The sequence below is a fragment of the Elephas maximus genome, chromosome 18 (assembly GCF_024166365.1).
Source record: "Elephas maximus indicus isolate mEleMax1 chromosome 18, mEleMax1 primary haplotype, whole genome shotgun sequence".
In the NCBI taxonomy this organism is placed as follows: Eukaryota; Metazoa; Chordata; class Mammalia; order Proboscidea; family Elephantidae; genus Elephas; species Elephas maximus.
The window spans coordinates 13,568,075-13,584,757 of record NC_064836.1 but is presented as its reverse complement, the minus strand read 5'-3'; the positions used below and the strand labels follow the sequence as shown (position 1 = coordinate 13,584,757).

The 16,683-nt window shown below is 48.0% G+C and overlaps 1 protein-coding gene across 10 annotated transcripts in view; it reads left to right on the top strand.

The window, feature by feature from the left end:
- PLEKHA6 (pleckstrin homology domain containing A6) overlaps positions 1–16,683 on the top strand; it is a 200,321-nt gene that overhangs the window by 55,945 nt on the left and 127,693 nt on the right. Inside the window, exon 1 of one of the 10 annotated variants that reach the window (XM_049858327.1) lies at positions 1,934–2,072. The exons of the other annotated variants lie outside the window; for them this stretch is intronic. Coding sequence (XP_049714284.1) covers positions 2,011–2,072 — 62 coding nt within the window. The 5' untranslated portion in view covers positions 1,934–2,010. Of the gene's footprint in view, positions 1–1,933; positions 2,073–16,683 lie in introns of those variants that run through there. 10 annotated transcript variants of the gene reach the window in all.

The following is a 16,683-nucleotide window of genomic DNA, read 5'->3' as shown; positions in this document are numbered from 1 at the left end:
ACCAGGCAGGTACTGGGTTGCAAAAACCAACTTTTAATTCACAATCTAGTAAGGGAGCAGACGTGGGAGCAAATGATTGTTCTGTGTAAGGGAGAGACGTGTGTGACATATGCTGACATACATGTGTGACGAGACTGACAGACTCTCCTGGGACATTCTGGAAAGTTTCCCTGAGGAAGGGACCCAGCGAGGTCTCATTAGCTTGGGAAAACTGCTTAACCTCTCTGGGTTTCAGTTTCCTCAGCTAGCAGGTGAGGAGCCTAAAGCCTCCTTCACAGAGGAGATGATGAAATGAAATAATATGAATAAAACACTTGCCACTGAAGAATCTTTAATAAAAGTTAAAATTCCTTCCTTGAAGCCGGGCCAGGCGGTGGGCTGTGGGGGAGGAGCAGGAGCCAGGCACCCATGGAATTGCAGGAAGTGGATCCATGTGACAATTTCCCATGAGCTTTGCCCCTTAGCACCTGTGCAGCCTCCAATGGCACCTTAACTTCTGCAAGTCTCAGTTGCTACATCTGCAAAGTGGGCTATGAAGTTTGCCTTATGGATCAGTTGAGAAAGGGCACATGAGGTACCTAGAACATGCTTGGCACATAGTAAAAACCAAAACCAAACCTGTTGCCATCTAGTCAATTCTGACTCATAGTGACCCTATAGGACAGGGTAGAACTGCTCCGTAGAGTTCCCAAGGCTGTTACAGAAGCAGACTGCCACATCTTTCTCCTGCAGAGTGGCTAGTGGGTTCGAACCTCCGATCAGCAGCCCAGTTGGCAGCCGGGCGGTTAACCACATAGTAAGTATTAGAAAATATTCTATTATTTTCTATTATTATTATTCTTACCAAAGGAGCCCTGGTGGTGCAACAGTTAAGCATTTGGCTAGTAACTGAAAGGTTGGCAGTTTGAACTTACCCAGACACACCACGAGAGAAAGACTTGGCTATCTATTCCCATAAAGATTAAACCAAAAAACCAAACCCATTGCCGTCGAGCTGATTCCGACTCATAGCAACCCTATAGGACAGAGTAGAACTGCCCCACGGGGTTTCCAAGGCTGTGATCTTTACAGAAGCAGGCCACCGTGTCTTTAACTCACAGAGCGGCTGGTGGATTCGAGTGCTTAACCACTGTACCACCAGGGCTCCTTCCTGTGAAGATTACAGCCTAGAAAACCCTATGGGGCAGTTCTACTCTGTCACATGGTGTTGCGATGAATCCAAATTGCCTTGACAGCACCAAACAACAACACTGTTATTACCAGCATAGTTAATGGAGAAACTACATCTGTGTGTAGACACACATATGGTTGCATGTATGTTGACTCCCAGATATACTCATAAAGGGAGGAGTGTGAGGGGCCCAGAGTTAGGCTGAGTGAAAGCCAGTGGCTGCTCAGTCTGGGAAGCCTTCCTGGAGGCGGAGCTTTGGTGAAAAGGCTGATGGGAATGGGACCAGGCTTGGTGGAAGGAACTGGGGATGTGGGCCTGTGGCTGATGCTCCAAGCTGGGAGAGCCTGCCTCACAGCAAACCAAGAGGTGGTCCTCTGACCATTAAAAAAAAAAAACAACCCTGTTGCTGTCAAGTCAGTTCTGACTCACAACAATCCTACAGGACAGAACTAAACTGCCCCATAGGGTTTCCAAGGAGCAGCCAATGGATTTGAACTGCCAACCTTTTGGTTAACAGCCTGAGCTCTTGACCACTATACCACCAGGGCTCTGGTTCCCTGACAGCAGGAACTTAATTCCCTCAGTCACTTAGGCCCCGCCTGGGTCAGGTCTGTCTGCAAGATCCCAGCTGCTCTGTAGCCTGGCTCGTCCCCTGACCCTCCTAAGCAAGACAGCCTGGCGGCCATGCTGGGTTGCCATGGTAACTGGCAACCTCCAAGCTGGGTTGCCCAGGCAACCAGTTAGCTGGTATTGGGGGAGGGGACCATGAGCTGGGATGAATGAGCCTCTGAAGAGGCAGAGAAGGGCAAGAGCGGGACCAGGAAGAAGACAAATCCCCGATGCCCCCAGCACAGCCCTCTCCCCTGTCCCTCATGGGATTGGGAAAGCCAGAGAAAGGCAGGTAGGAAAGGATGTTGCTTTGTTTCCTATCCTGTGTGTGTGTGTGTGTGTGTGTTGTGGTGTGAACCTTCTCGGCCAATGCAGACCAAGTTTGGAGCCTTAAGGGGGGAGGGGAAGGAGCACTCTCCAGCAGTGATAAGGACCATCCAGGCCCAGAACTTGGTCCTGGCTCCCCGCTAACCACCTGCATGACCCTAGACAATCGACATATCCTCTTTGTGCTTAGTTCCTCACCTGTAAAACAGAAGTACTAACAGGGACCCCCCGGGTGTTGCTTGGGACAGGGCGCATGATACAGCACTGGGAGCGGCTCCCCTCCTGTCTGGCCATGTTGATTTTGCATTTGGTGGATGCTTTTGAATCTGAATAGCTTGCATAGGAAGTACCGGTGGCAGGGGCTGGGGGGAAGGTGTTGGAATTCTTGAGAACCCGGGCCTGGCTCACACTGTCAAAGGGTTTGCCATCCCAATCTGCTGAGGGCCAGAAGCAAGTTTATACAGGTGGGAATGTCTGTGTGAAAGTTTTAAAAGTAACATCTAATTGAACTGTTTTGACCGCGAGCCAGTGGAAATCCATTTTCCATACAATCCAGCAACATGTGTGTATCACCATTACCGTGTGTAGGGCATACTAGCTTACGAGGGGTAGTCTACCACCACAGCACCCATTGCTGTCAAGTCAGTCTAGTCTGGGCTATTTCATTAAAAAAAAAAAAAGATAATCCTAACCCTTCAGCTTGCTGTCACACCCAGTGATGGGTCATTACCCTGAGTGAGAAACTCAGAGAATACAAACCAAAACTCCTCAGGCCCAGACAGGACCTCAAGCTTCTCTCACATCTACAAAGCTCTTTCACATGTAATGTTTTCTGGTTGGATCCTTACAACAACTCCAATTCGTGAGGTAGCTAAGGCTCAGAGGTCATACAACTTGCCCAAGGTCACAGAGGCAGCAAGAGGTAGAGCCAAGTCTTGAACTGGGGTCTCTGTGTGAGAAATTCCTGGTCTTTCCCATGTCTGCTGAATGTGTTGCCCCGGGCTTATTCTTGCTGCCAGAAGCACAGAAGGATTTTTCTTATAGAGAGAGAGACCGGAAACTAAAGACCCCAATGGATCTGTCCTGGGCACCTCAAAATCATGGGCGTGGAGCTGAGCCCAGAAGTCAGGTGCCTTCTGTCTGTTGACACGGGCACTGAAGAGTGGTTGCTGAGGAGAGTTGTCTAGAGGTGAAGCGGAGCCTGAAGCAATTTGGGTGTTTGTTCCCTCAGTGTTTGTGAGGGGAGTAAGTTGGGGAACAGAAGGGGTGGAGCCAGCTGTGTTAAACCCAACCCATCCCAACAAGCTTTTCCTGTTTCTGAGACAGACTGGGTATAACTGAGAGCAAATTTGATGTCATGGTCCTGGGGGATCTGAAAACCCCAGGTTCCTGGGAGATGTTTCTGACAGGGAAGCCTTAGACTGGTCCTCGGAGTAGACAGTTTTTAACTGTCTATCTCCTGTGTTAGAGTGGAGATGATTGTCAGGCAGGAGGCCTGTCAAGTGTGGACTTGACCATACGCTAGCTCAGCGTGGGGGAGGGGAAGATTTAGTATAAAGCGGCCAAGGTTAGGAGTGGCTGGGGGAGAGAGGCACACATGGCTCAGGAATACCCACGCAGAATGCTGACCCTATAAATATTTATTACAATAAATTAAAGATAAGTCCTGGAATAAGAATCAGGAACATGTGGAAGAATTCATACTGTTTGGTTCGATTTACAACCGCGCTCTGTGAATTTAGCTGCTTTTCTCCATCCCTTGGGACCCAGTTCTCCCATTTGTGGGTGGCTCATTAGCCGGTCCCTCCCTTGGACTTTGCTGTGGACTTTGCCCTTGGAAAACAGAAGAGCGGGCAAGGTGTTTACTGCGGAAGGGTACTTCCTTTCTGTTTGGGTGTATTTCCTTTTTGTCGGTCTACACGGCCCCTGCTGCACAATCTCAGCTAGAAGCTGCTCGACCTGCCCAGTGTTGCAGGGAGGGCTGGGAAGGAGTGTGGTCGGGCTTGAGGCTAAAACGGGGCCAGTGGCCCTGAGAGGAGATTCAGGGTGGGGAGCGTCAAACCCAGCTGTGTTGCTGTCTCTCTGGGCTTCTTGTTAATTTACTCAGTGCCCATTGATCTGGGCATCAACATTTCCAGCTGTGAAAATGAAAGCAGTCAGAAAACATCATGTCCAGGCACTTGATTTGATATTCAAGGCTCTTGGTGCCTTTGTAAGCCGTCAGTGTGGCCTGTGTGTGGTTAGGGTTGTGGTTGTGTGACTAGGAATTCTGCGGGAACTCTAGTGGAGTGGGCATTTCTGTCTCAAACCAGTTGCTGTCAACTCCATGTGTTTCTGAGTAGAACTGTGCTTTACAGGGCTTTCAATGGCTGTGATCTTTTGGAAGTAAGTCGCCAGGGCTTTCTTCCAAGGCACCCCGGCTGGCTTTGAACCACCAAACTTTGTTAGTAGCCGAGTGCTTAACCATTTGCGCCACCCAAAGGCTACCAATGCCTGGTGAATGGAGGCTGGGGAGATGCTGCATTTCCAGTAAGGAGAATTGGTACCTCAGGATTGTACCAGAGGGCAAGGAAGTACTGCCTGACACTTGAAGGCGAACCAATTCACATTGAGAAGTTCTTGTGGTGTTATTGTGGTTGGTTCCTACTCATGGTGGCTCCATGAACAACAGAATGAAACATTGCCTGGTCCTGCACCATCTTCACGATTGTTGGTGTGCTGCAGTCAATTGTGGCAGCCACCGTATAGTCGAAATGCTTTCCAACCTAGGGGGCTCATCTGCCAGCACTATATTGGACAATATTCTGTTGTGATCCATAGGGTTTTCATTGGCTGATTCTTGGAAGTAGATCTCCAGGCCTTTCTTCCTAGTCTGTCTCAGTGTGGAAGCACCACTAAAACCTATCCCACAGGGGTGCCCCTGCTAGTATGTGAAATATGGTAGCGGAGCTTTCGTAGCAACATGCAAGTCACCACAGTAAACAAACATACCTCTGCATCCATATACTGTATTTTTACACAAATAATGCATACCTTTTATGTTTGTTTGCCGATTGCACCCTCCCCTGCGAGGCATTTTTGTAAGCACACTGTGCTAATTTTTTTACTGTACTATAGATGGAGGTTTACAGAACAAACTAGTTTCTCATTAAACAGTTAATACACATTATTTTATGACACTGGTTAACAACCCCAGGACGTGTTAACACACTCCCTTATCAACCTTGGGTTCCCTGTTACCAGCTTTCCTGTTCCCTCCTGCCTTCCAGTCCTTGCCCCTGGACTGGTGTGGTCGTTTGGTCTCGTTTTGTTCTGTGGGCCTGTCTAATCTTTGCCTGAAGGGTGAACCTCAGGAGTGGCCTCATTACTGAGCTGAAAGGGTGTCTGGGGGCCATACTCTCAGGGTTTCTCCAGTCTCTGTCAGGCCAGCAAGTCTGGTCTTTCTTTTTGAGGTGGAATTTTATTCTCCATTTTTCTCCAGCTCTGTCCAGGACCCTCTATTGTGATCCCTGTCAGAGCAGTCAGTGGTGGTAGCTGGGCACCATCTAGTTGTACTGGACTCAATCTGTTGGAGGCTGTGGTAGATGTGGTCCAATAGTCCTTTAGACTAATCTTTCCCTTGTGTCTTTAGTTTTCTTCAATATTCCTCGCTCCCGAAGGGGTGAGACCAGTGGAGTGTCCTAGGTGGGCGCTCACAGGCTTTTAAGACCCCAGATGCCACTCACCAAAGTAGAATGTAGAACATTTTCTTTATAAACTACATTATGCCAATTGAGCTAGATGTCCCTTGAACATCTAGCTTTTTTTTTTTTTTAACAGCAACATGTGAGAAAAAATTTGACATAGCGGCATAGCAGCACTTACAAAAATATCTTGCCGTGGGGATGGGGGCCGGGGAGGGCACAGCTGGCAAACAAAAGTAGAAGGTGCATATTATTTGCATAAAAATATAGTCCTCTGCCATGTACTGAGAATGCTGGATTCCCTCCTACTTAGATCCTGTGTCCAGGTGACTTAATCTCTCCTTTTACGTATGAAGAACCCGCATTTCTAAGAGAATGAATCACCTCTTCAAGGCCACTTTGAGAGGTGGGGGAGGAATCCAAATTTATGGATGTTTCCATGTTTCCTGCCCAGGCCCTCTTCTTGTCTGAGTGACCATGTTTGAATGCAGATGTATTGGCCAGTGAGTCAGTGCGAGGGATTATTTATTTAGTTCCCCTTTGTCATGGCTCCTCCATCAGTCGCGACTCACTTGTGGCTGCCCAGACCAGGTGGCTACCTCTCCCCAGGTGCCCAGACCCTGAGTCCTCTGAGGACTGAGTTTGTGTGCCCTGTTATTCATGTGTTCATGTGCACATAGGGAGGGGCTGTCTAACCACAGGGCCTTCAGCGTGTGCAGAAAGAGTCACAGAAGGGCTGAGGCAAAGGTCTGGGGCCGAGCCGGGGTTCAGGGAGGCTCAGAGATAGGCCGGTGCGGTACTTGCAGCCCCTTCTGCTCATGTAGGAGCCAGCGCCTCCCTTTGCAGCTCAGGCCTGCTCTGAATCCGGAAACCCAGTGTCTTCATTTAAACCCAACTTAACCATAGGGTTGCTATGAATCGGAATCAACTCGACGGCAACAGGTTTTGGTTTGTGACCTCTGGCAGGAACCCCAGTGGTGCAAAGGTTAAGCGCTTAGCTGCTAACCAATAGTTTGGGAGTTTGAATCCACCAGCCACTCCTTGGAAACCCCATGGGGCAGTTCTACTCTGTCCTGTAGGGTTGCCATGAGTCAGAATTGACTCAATGGCAGCGGATTTGGGTTAACCTCTGGTGGCAGCCAGTAGAGCGGGCTACCTCATTCTCTTCTTTTCCCTGCACTCTTCTCCTGTACCTTTCTGCTCATCCTTGTTCTTATTATTGTGGTCACTCTCCTCCTAACTGTGTTTGTGGGGGTTAGAAGTGAGTGTGGATAGTGGCTGGGGAGGGCAGGTGAGCAGATTTTCCCTGTGCCTCTGGTCCTTCACTGTGGAGCTCAAAGACTCAGCAGAGAAAGGGAGTGGTTTGCTCCAGAGGTGTTGTCGAGGGAACCTGCTTCGGGGAGGAGGGGAGGTGGGAGACGTAGGGTGGGAGCAGATGGAGCCACTGGTGACCCAGAAAGAGCCCCTGCTAGGGCCTGGCAGACCAGCCCCATGGTGAGGCTGGGCCCAGGTGAAAGTACACCCGGGTTCAGAGGGAACAGAGACAAGATGCTTGGGACCTGCCGGAAGAAGGAGAAATCAGACTTCTGAGAGTCCGGGATAGGAGTGTGGAGGGAGTTCTTGTGTGCCGTTGAGTTGATTCCGACTCATGGCAACCTCGTAGGACAGAGTAGAACTGCCCCTTACGGTTTCCTAGACTGTAATCTTTACAAGAGCAGATTGCCAGGTCTTTTCTCCTGCGGAGCTGCTGATGGGTTCGAACTACTGACTTTTTGGTTGGCAGCTGAGCATTTTAACCATTGTGCTACCAGGGCTCCTGAGGGAGCTCTTAGTGGCGAGAAACCTCAAAGGAAATGGGCCAAGGGTCTGAGAACGGCAGCCTGGGCCAGTAGAAACAGGGCTGAGCTGAGATCACTTTTGATGGGCTGCATCTGGCCTCTGCTGGTTTCCTGATTAGGGTCTGGCTTCCTAATTACAAAGTCCAGCTGGAAGGAGGCAGAGTGGCAGAACTGGAGTGTTGGAGAGTGATTTACCTCAACTCCAGATCCAGGAAGGACTTCCTTTAATCTAAATGGGAAGCATCCCAATTGGGCCCAACATCTTCTAAATATGGGGCTGTCAGAACCAAGGCCAGCCATCAACGCTTAGACTTACTGAGTTACTCCTTTCTAAAGTGTCCTTTGCTGACTGGAACAGCTGGTTGGGAATAGATATTGGTCTGATATTTTCACTGACGTGTACCTTTCTATCTGATACAGTCGTATCCCCCCCACAGTTATTAGTATAATGCCTCGAAATAGTTGGTGCTTGGTTAATACCGGAAAACCTGGTGGCGCAGTGGTTAAGTGCTCGGCTGCTAACCAAAAGGTCAGCAGTTTAAATCCACCAGGCGCTCCTTGGAAAACTCTATGGGGCAGTTCTACTCTGTCCTATAGGATCGCTGTGAGTGGGAATCGGCTCGATGGCAGCGGGTTTGGTTTTTTCGGTTTGGTAAATACCGCCCCTTCCCTGAAAATATGCTTCTGTGCGGGTAACATGCAAGAGAGCGTTCCAGATATGAAGCTGCTCTCAGCCCAAGCCCTTCCATGGACTGAGATTTCAGATCATTTTTCCACCTTCTGGCTCAGAGCCAGGACCACACCTTCCCAGTCACTGGCTGAAAGAATTGCTTGCAGGGTGGAGTTTTTTCATACCTTGCCCATTCCTTCTCTCCTTTTTTCCTTGGAGATACACCTTTCTCATTCATTTCTGGGGTACTTGGATAATTTAAATGAGGTACTAGTTGCCATTAAGTTGATTCTGATTCATGGTGACCCCAGGTGTGTCAGAGTAGAACTGTGCTCCATAGGGTTTTCAATTGCTGATTCTTCAGAAGTAGATCACCAGGCTTTTCTTCTGAGGTGCCTCTGGGTGGACTTGAACCTCTAACCTCTCAGTTAGCAGCCGAGCGTGTTAACCGTTTGCTCCACCCAGGACTCCTTAGATAAGGTGCTGGTCCACAATGTAACTTGGGTTAGGAAACACTGAATCTCTTTCATACTTTGTATAATTGACCCTCTATATTTGTAATATTGCTTTGAGAGGGAGCGAGCTGTTTTCATCCAGCTTAGAGAAGAAACTCACGAGATAAGAGGTCAGGGCAACAGAGGTGGCAGCAGAAGCTCATTTGCGTATTTTTTCCACAATTCTTCTCTTGGCTCAGTTTATGGACATCCTGGCCAAATTTCAGTCTGGGCATTGCTGTCACTTTGTCTTCATCGCACACACCAGAATTGATGGGCAAGTCCAGGCTAAATGTGGCTCGCTGTAAACAGTATGCTTCAGTGTCAGTCTGTTTTTCCAGATGGAAAGACCAAGAGAAGGCAGAGACTTAGAGTCTCAGCTTCAGAAGCAACGTTTCATTTGGTCCAGCCTTCCTCCCAAATAGCACTTTCCTCGCTGGGGTCCCAGACATGTACTCACCAGCCCCCACTTGAATACTGCCTGGGACTAGGAGCACCATTCCATGAAGCCACTCTTCCCATCGCTGGTCAGCTTTCACTGGTATTCTTCCCTAGTGCTAGCCTTAAACTTTTCTTTTTCTAACTTCCACCCTCTGGTTCTATTCAACACCTGGCCACCCTTTTCTGGGCTCACTTGTTTGTCATCACGTCCAGACATCATATTCAGACAAGTGTAGAGAGACGGCATTACGTAGTAGGAAAAATACAGGCTCTGGCTTCTGTATGCCTGGGTTTGCAACTTGCTCCACCTTTTGCTAGCTGTGCCACCCTAGTTATAATTCTTAACTTCTCTGAGCCTCAGGTCATTGTTGTTAGGTGCCATCAAGTCAGTTCCGACTCATAGTGACCCTATGTACAACGGAATGAAACTCTGCCTGGTCCTGCGCCATCCACACAAGCATTATGCTTCAGCCCATTGTTGCAGCCACTGTGTCAATCCATCTCGTTGAGGGTCTTCCTCTCTTTCCATGACCCTCTACTTTACCAAGTGTGATGTCCTTCTCTAGGAGATGGTGCCTCCCGATAACATGTCCAAAGTATGTGAGATGAAATCTCCCCATCCTCACTTCTAAGGAGCATTCTGACTTTGCTTCTTCCAAGACAGATTTGTTCATTCTTCTGGTGGCAGTCCGTGGTATATTCAGTATCCTTCACCAACACCATAATTCAAAGGCATCAATTCTTTGGTCTTCCTTACTCAGCTTTCTCATGCATTTGAGGCGATTGAAAATACCATGGTTTGGGTCAGGCCCACCTAAGTCCTCAAAGTGACATCTTTGCTTTTTAACACTTGAGAGAGGTTTTTTTTGCAGCAGATTTGCCCAATGCAGTATGTTGTTTCATTTCCTGACTGTTGCTTCTATAGGCGTTGGTTGTGGATCCAAGTAAAATGAAATCCTTGATGCTAGTCTTCTCCATTTATCACAGTTCAGTTGTGAGGATTTTTTGTTTCTGTATAAAAAAATTATGTTGAGGTGTAATTCATACTGAAGGCTGTGGTCTTTGGTCTTCATCAGTAAGTGCTTCGAGTCCTCTTATTGTTCAGCAAGCAAGGTTGTGTCATTTGCATATCACAGGTTGTTAATGAATTTTCTCCAATCTTGATGCTGTATTTTTCTTCTTCATGTAGCCCATCTCCTCGGATTATCTGCTCAGCATACAAATTGAATAAGTACCATGAGAGGATACAAACCTAACGCACACCTTTCCTGATTTTAAACCACGCAGTATCTCCTTGTTTTGTTCGAATGGGTGCCTCTTGGTCTAGGTACAGGTTTCTCATGAGCACAATTAAGTGTTCTGGAATGCCCGGTCTTTGTAATGTTACCCATAATTTGTTGTAATCCACACAGCCTATGCTTTTGTGTAGTCAGTAACACACAGGTAAACATCTTTCTCGTATTCTCTACTTTCAGCCAAGATCCATCTGACATCAGCCATGATATCCCTCATCCCATGTCCTCTTCTGAATCCAGCTTGGATTTCTGACAGTTCTCTGTCAATGTACAGCAGCGACCACTGTTGAATTATCTTCAGGAACGTTTTACTTGCATGTGATATTAATGATTGATAATTTCTGCATTCTCTTGGATCACCATTCTTTGGAATGGGCACAAATATGGATCTCTTCCAGTCAGTTGGCCAGGTAGCTGTCTTCCAAAGCCTCAGTTTACCCATCTATAAAATGTGGGTAATGATGTTACTTACTTCATAGGGTTGTTGAGAGCATTAAATCAATTAATACATGTAAAAAGCTTAGAACAGTGCCTGGCAACCAGAAGCAACTTAGTACATGGTAGCTTTTAATATTCTCTTAAAATAAGCTGTCTAGAATTGAACACAGCTCTCCAGATGTGTTCTGTTCATGGGACTCTGATGCCCTCCAACCTGACAGTGTATTTCCATTACTTCAGTCTACATTTGCAAACCACTGGTGTTTAAATGGAGCTTATTGGACTGAAACCCTCAGGTCTTTTCCCATGAACAGCTGTTAGGTTTAGACCTCCCCTCTCCTACATAAAAGATGTGATTTGAGTTAGAGGGAAGATCAATGCCAAAGGGAGCCCAGAGCCTCACTTCCATTAGGTCCAAACACATGTGAACCCTCATTGATGCAGCTGGATCTTTTTATAGTGCCACTGTGTGATCCAGTGTTCTCTTTGGAAAATCCCTTGACCCACACTAGGCTGAAATAAAATCCCCCTTCCCACAGGTCTTTTCACTCACTCCATGGGTCTCTTTCACCTTCTCTGCTCATTTGATGCATTTGCTCATCAAGGGAGCTGAGCTCACAGTTGGGGCCCTCTTTACCTCCAACTCCAACTCATCCACTTCTTCCATTTCCCAGCTGTTGGCGGAAGGTACACAGGTGCCCCAAGCATGTTCAGAGGGCCTGGCTTCACAGGTAGACCTTTCAGGTCCCCTGAGTCCTTGCTTTCTCCATGACCCAGCAGCATTTACATTACCAGGGAGCTTGTTGTTGTCATTGTCGTTGTGAGCTGCTGTCAAGTCAGCCCCTGACTTCTGACGACCCCACGCACAATGGTACAAAATGCTGCCTAGTGGATTGGACCATTGTGATCCATACAGTATTCACAGGCTAATTTTCCAACACAGGTCACCAGGCCTTTCTTCCTAGTCCATCTTAGTCTGGAAGCACCACCGAAACCTGTTCAGCATTATGACAACACCCAAGCCTCCACTGACAGACAGGCGGTGGCTGTTCATGAGGTGCATCGGCTGGGAATCAAACCTGGGTCTCCTGCATGGAAAGCGAGTATTCTATCACTGAACCACCGACCTCTGAAAGCTTGTTAGAAATGCAGAATCCCGGGCCTCAGCCCTGACCTCCTGAATCGGGAGCTATGTTTTCTCATAATCCCTCAGGTGATGCCTGTGCACATTGAAGTTTGAGAAGCACTGCTCTAAATTATTCAACCTGGGGCAGGAATGAGGATGAGGGGGAGAGAACCCGATTTCCGAAGATCTTGAAATCAGCCCTACTGATACTGACCCCTGGAGAAGGATATATAACTATTTCCCGAATATTTGATCACAGACCTTCCACATTCGCCATGTACTTCTTGGAATGCTAGTAGCAAGATTATATGTCTTTCCGAAATACACTTTTCTCAGTGATGTTGCAGGTTTCCATGGGAATCTTCCATCTGTGTCTTCTTCAGGCTGATTTAGAGCAATCGTTATTCCATCCCCTGCAAAGCCTTCTTTGTTGTTGCTGGTGTTAGTTGCCGTCTCTTCAAAAGCCTGGACCAGATATCAGAATCCCCCAAAGATACAAACCTGTTGCCGTTGAGTTGATTCCAACTCATGGCGACCCTATTGGAAAGAGAACTGCCCCATAGGGTTTCCAAGGCTGTAAATCTTTACAGAAGCAGACTGTCACAGCGTTCTTTCTTCTGCAGCACTCTGGTAGTTTCGAACTGCTGACCTTTTGGTTAGCAGTCAAATGCTTTAACCACTGAGCCACCAGTGTTCCTTAAAGATACAAAAGCCCCAAGTATTTCGGAGATGGGGATAAGGATGAGGCACACTTGGTAAGATGGTAAGATGTCATCAGTTTGGGATGGAGATGGTGGAAAGATGCTTCTAAGATTAAACCCTAGACTGCAGCTTATGGTTTTCCAGCTTCCACGTGTTTGTGCCCGGGCAAAACAATGGCGTAGGTGCCCCCAGGGACAATCCCTCCAGGTTCATGCAGTTTTTTTAAATAGAAACTATATTTCTTTTCCCTCCACTTTATTAATAACATCCCTTTGAGCATATTTTTAACTTCCGGGCTGTACGTACAATTGATATCTTTTAATTTTAAACGTAGGGCTTTGCATTTATGATATATTTCACTTTGCTAATGTTAGGCCATTTTTTCAGTATATGGAGTCCTGATTCTGCCAAAACTGTGTTAGCCCTCCCTCCCGAATTTTGTCAGTAGCAAAGCTGATAGCCATGCCATCTTAGTCTGTATGCAAATCATGGGAAAAAATGTGGAACAAAGGAGGATCAAGAACAAACTCCCGCAGTGCACCATTAGAGGCTGTTCCTTTGGCCAGTTATTGCGTATGAGCCCCTTCCTCCCTGTCGCATGAGCTGGTTCTCCAGCCAGCTCTCTCCCTGCTGCCTTTGTCACCTTTGGCAAGGTATTGCTGCTGGACTCCAGTTTCTTCATCCATAGTTGAGGGAATTGGACTAGCCATCAGCCTCACCTGGGGTGATTTAAAGAAATGCACGTGCCTGGGCCTCCCCTCCCCTCCCCCAGAGATTCTGTTGTGCGACCCAAACCAGTTGTCATAGAGTTGATTCCAACTCATGGCAACCCCGCGTATGTCAGAGTAGAACTGTCCCATACGGATTCCAGTGGCTGATTTTTTAGAAGGAGATCACCAAGCTTTTCTTCCGAGGCTCCTCTGGATGGACTTGAGCCCCCAACCTTTAGGTTAGCAGCCCAGTACATTAACTGTTTGCCCTACTCAGGGACTCCTGGGGGGAACCCAGGCATCAGTATTTTTAAAAAGGTCTCTGGGTGATTCTAGTGCGAGTCCAGGAGTGTGAAGCAGACAGTCTGGGCCAGACAATCTCGAACATGCGTGATTCTGCATCTCTGATCTCAGAGGCTCACAGGCAGTTTGGGATGCCTCTTGTCATGCAGCCTGAGCTCTGCTGGCTGTGGGCTGGTGCAGCACCATGACCAGGCACCTGGTGTGCCATGCAGGGTTTTAGGACCCTCCTGCTCTCCCCAAATCCCTGGGAAAGGAGTTGGGGTGCCTCCTATCAGCTGTTTGCTGCTTGCCCTTCTCTTTTGGACAAAAACAAACAAACAAAGCCATCTTTGACTTCTCTGATGTAAACTCCTTTTCTGTGTTTCTGAGTTTGATGCTTAAGAAAAAGGGCCAAAGGCCAGTGTCAATCAGTGGAGGTGGCTGTTTAAACAAACAGACAAACCAATCCGTACCCTCCCTGTTTGCCCTCTCTCTTTGCCTCTGTTTCTTTCCTCTCGTAACTCTGGAGGGGACAGCACCTCCGAGATCTTCTTTTGCGTCTCTCTCCCTCCATGGACTCCCAGGCAGCTCTGGAGCCTGGCTGGTCAGCACACGGGGCACACACAGTGCCCCTGGGCTCGTCCCTGGGGACAAAGCACCTCCTTCCCCCGCTTGGCTCATTTGGAGCAAGACTGGCTTCTACACTAGGGCTCAGGATATGGCTTTGAGCATCCCTCCCACTGCCTCTGGGACAGGAGTGTCCCCAGGCCCTGTGTTATCTCATCTCATCCCTCCCTCCCCACAGTGGCGCTGGGCCCTGGAGTGTCTCTGCAGTGGGCTTGTTAATTGGCGCTTCAGCTGCCGGATTGACTGTAATGTGGGTGAACACTTATTTACCCCAGCAGCCGCTAGCAGACAGCCGTTAATTGCAGACACGAGAGAGACAATAATTATGGGATAATGGGTGGCTTTTGTGGGAGTCCTTCTCCTTGCGCTGTTTCAGCAAACACCGTGGGTTTGTTTTCTAACATTCAGCTACCCTGCTGTGCAATGCCACAGCCCCCTCCCCTTCCCGTTCCTGTCATCCCTGTCATCCAGCTAGACCCTCCTCATCCCCTGCCCCAAATTCCCTGGGTGACAGAGAGGTATTCCAGTCTTGCAAAATATCGTCATCTTCCAAATCCCCTGCAGTAGGACCCCATTTTTAAGATTTGGAAGTTGGGTTGGTACTTTTAATCAACGTTGCCCACAAAAGGAAAAATAAATACTGAACTATATGTCTTTTTTTTTTTTATGTCTTATTCCATGCGTCTTTCCCATCTTTGTTAATGTTTTCCCATAGTTGTAATTAGTGTGTATCTGTTATCTTGTGTCATGCATTTTTTGGTTTAGCATTATTTTATATAAACGCTTCCAGGTATGACAGGGGTCCGTAAATTTGTCATTTTAAATACGTTATTCTGCCAGGTTGCTCCATTACTGTATTGCTCTTCTCTTATTACTGGGAATTTGGGCTGTTTCCAATTTGTTGCTGTTATGAATAGCCCTGCTCTAAACATCTTTATATGTACTGATTTTTTCCCCCAGTTGTTTCCCGGGGGGTAAATTGAATTATGAGTTAGGTTGATCTGGCGTCACCTTGGGAAGAGCTGAGGCAAGTGCGGGGCGGGAGGCTACTGGGAGAGTTTAACCATCCCCATGGCGTCCTCTCTGATACACGGTTCCTTCTCTCCTCACCTCTTTTCTCATCCTTTTCTAGTATGATCCTTGTCCCAACTTCCCTGGTGATACCCCAGCTTAGCAAAGCAGAGACCTGGCGTTCTGGCTAGCTACTGCTGCGTACAGATCACCCCCAAATGCAGTGGCTTAGGATAATTTATTATTACCTCTCAGGGTGCTCCTCAGCTGGGTGGTTCTTGCGTGGGCAGTCTCCTACTATTGTGGTTGTCTGAAGGCTTGGCTGGGCTGGACAGCCAGGGTGCCCCCCACCCCCCATCATCTGGGAGCTGATGAGGATGTCAACCTAAGCACCGACATGTGACCTCTCCGTGTGGCCTGGGCTTCCCTCCCCTCCACATGGCAGTTGAGTTCTGGGAGGGAGTATCTCAAGCGAGCATTCCAAGAGACCTGAGCGGAAACTATGTTCTTCTTATGCCCTAGCCTCAGATGTCACAGGGTGTTACTTCTGTGACATTCTGTTGGTCAAACTGAGTCATAGGCCCAGCCCAGATGCAAGGGAGGGGAAATAGGCTCCACCTCTCAATGGGAGTAGTAGCAAAGAATTTGCAGCCACCTTGGATCCTGTACTTGCAGACCAGAAGAGTGTTATTGATAAATATCCTATGACTCCTAGCAGAGTCGGCCTTAGGAGAGGCCCCACCCTCCTTTTCCACTAGAAGCAGCCTGCTCCTATCTTAGCTCTGCTTCTCAAATCCTGCCCATTTTCATATCTCAGATGTCACAGGTCACCTCTCAGCCTTCCTTGGCTGCCAGCAGGAGTACCATCTCTCTTCCGGCATCCCTCCTCCCTCCCCTTTCTAAACTCCCAAGGCTCTTTATCTTTGCCCGCCTTTGTCTTACCTAGCTCTTATCGAAGATCACCTGGCATTCAGTTATTTGTGGACTTGGCTTGCTAGGTTGTAAACTTCTGGAAGGCAGGGACTCTGTTACATTCATTTTGTTAATCTCCACACCACACCCTAAGGACCTAGTAAAATTCTGGCAAATAAAAACCAGTCCACTCTGACTCGTAGTGACCCCACGGGTGTCAGAGTACAACTGTACTCCTTAGGGTTTTCACCAGCAGATTTTTCGGAAGCAGATTACCAGGCCTTTCTCCCCAGGCACTTCTGGGTGGACTCGAATGTCCAACTTTTTGGTTAGCAGCTGAGCCCATT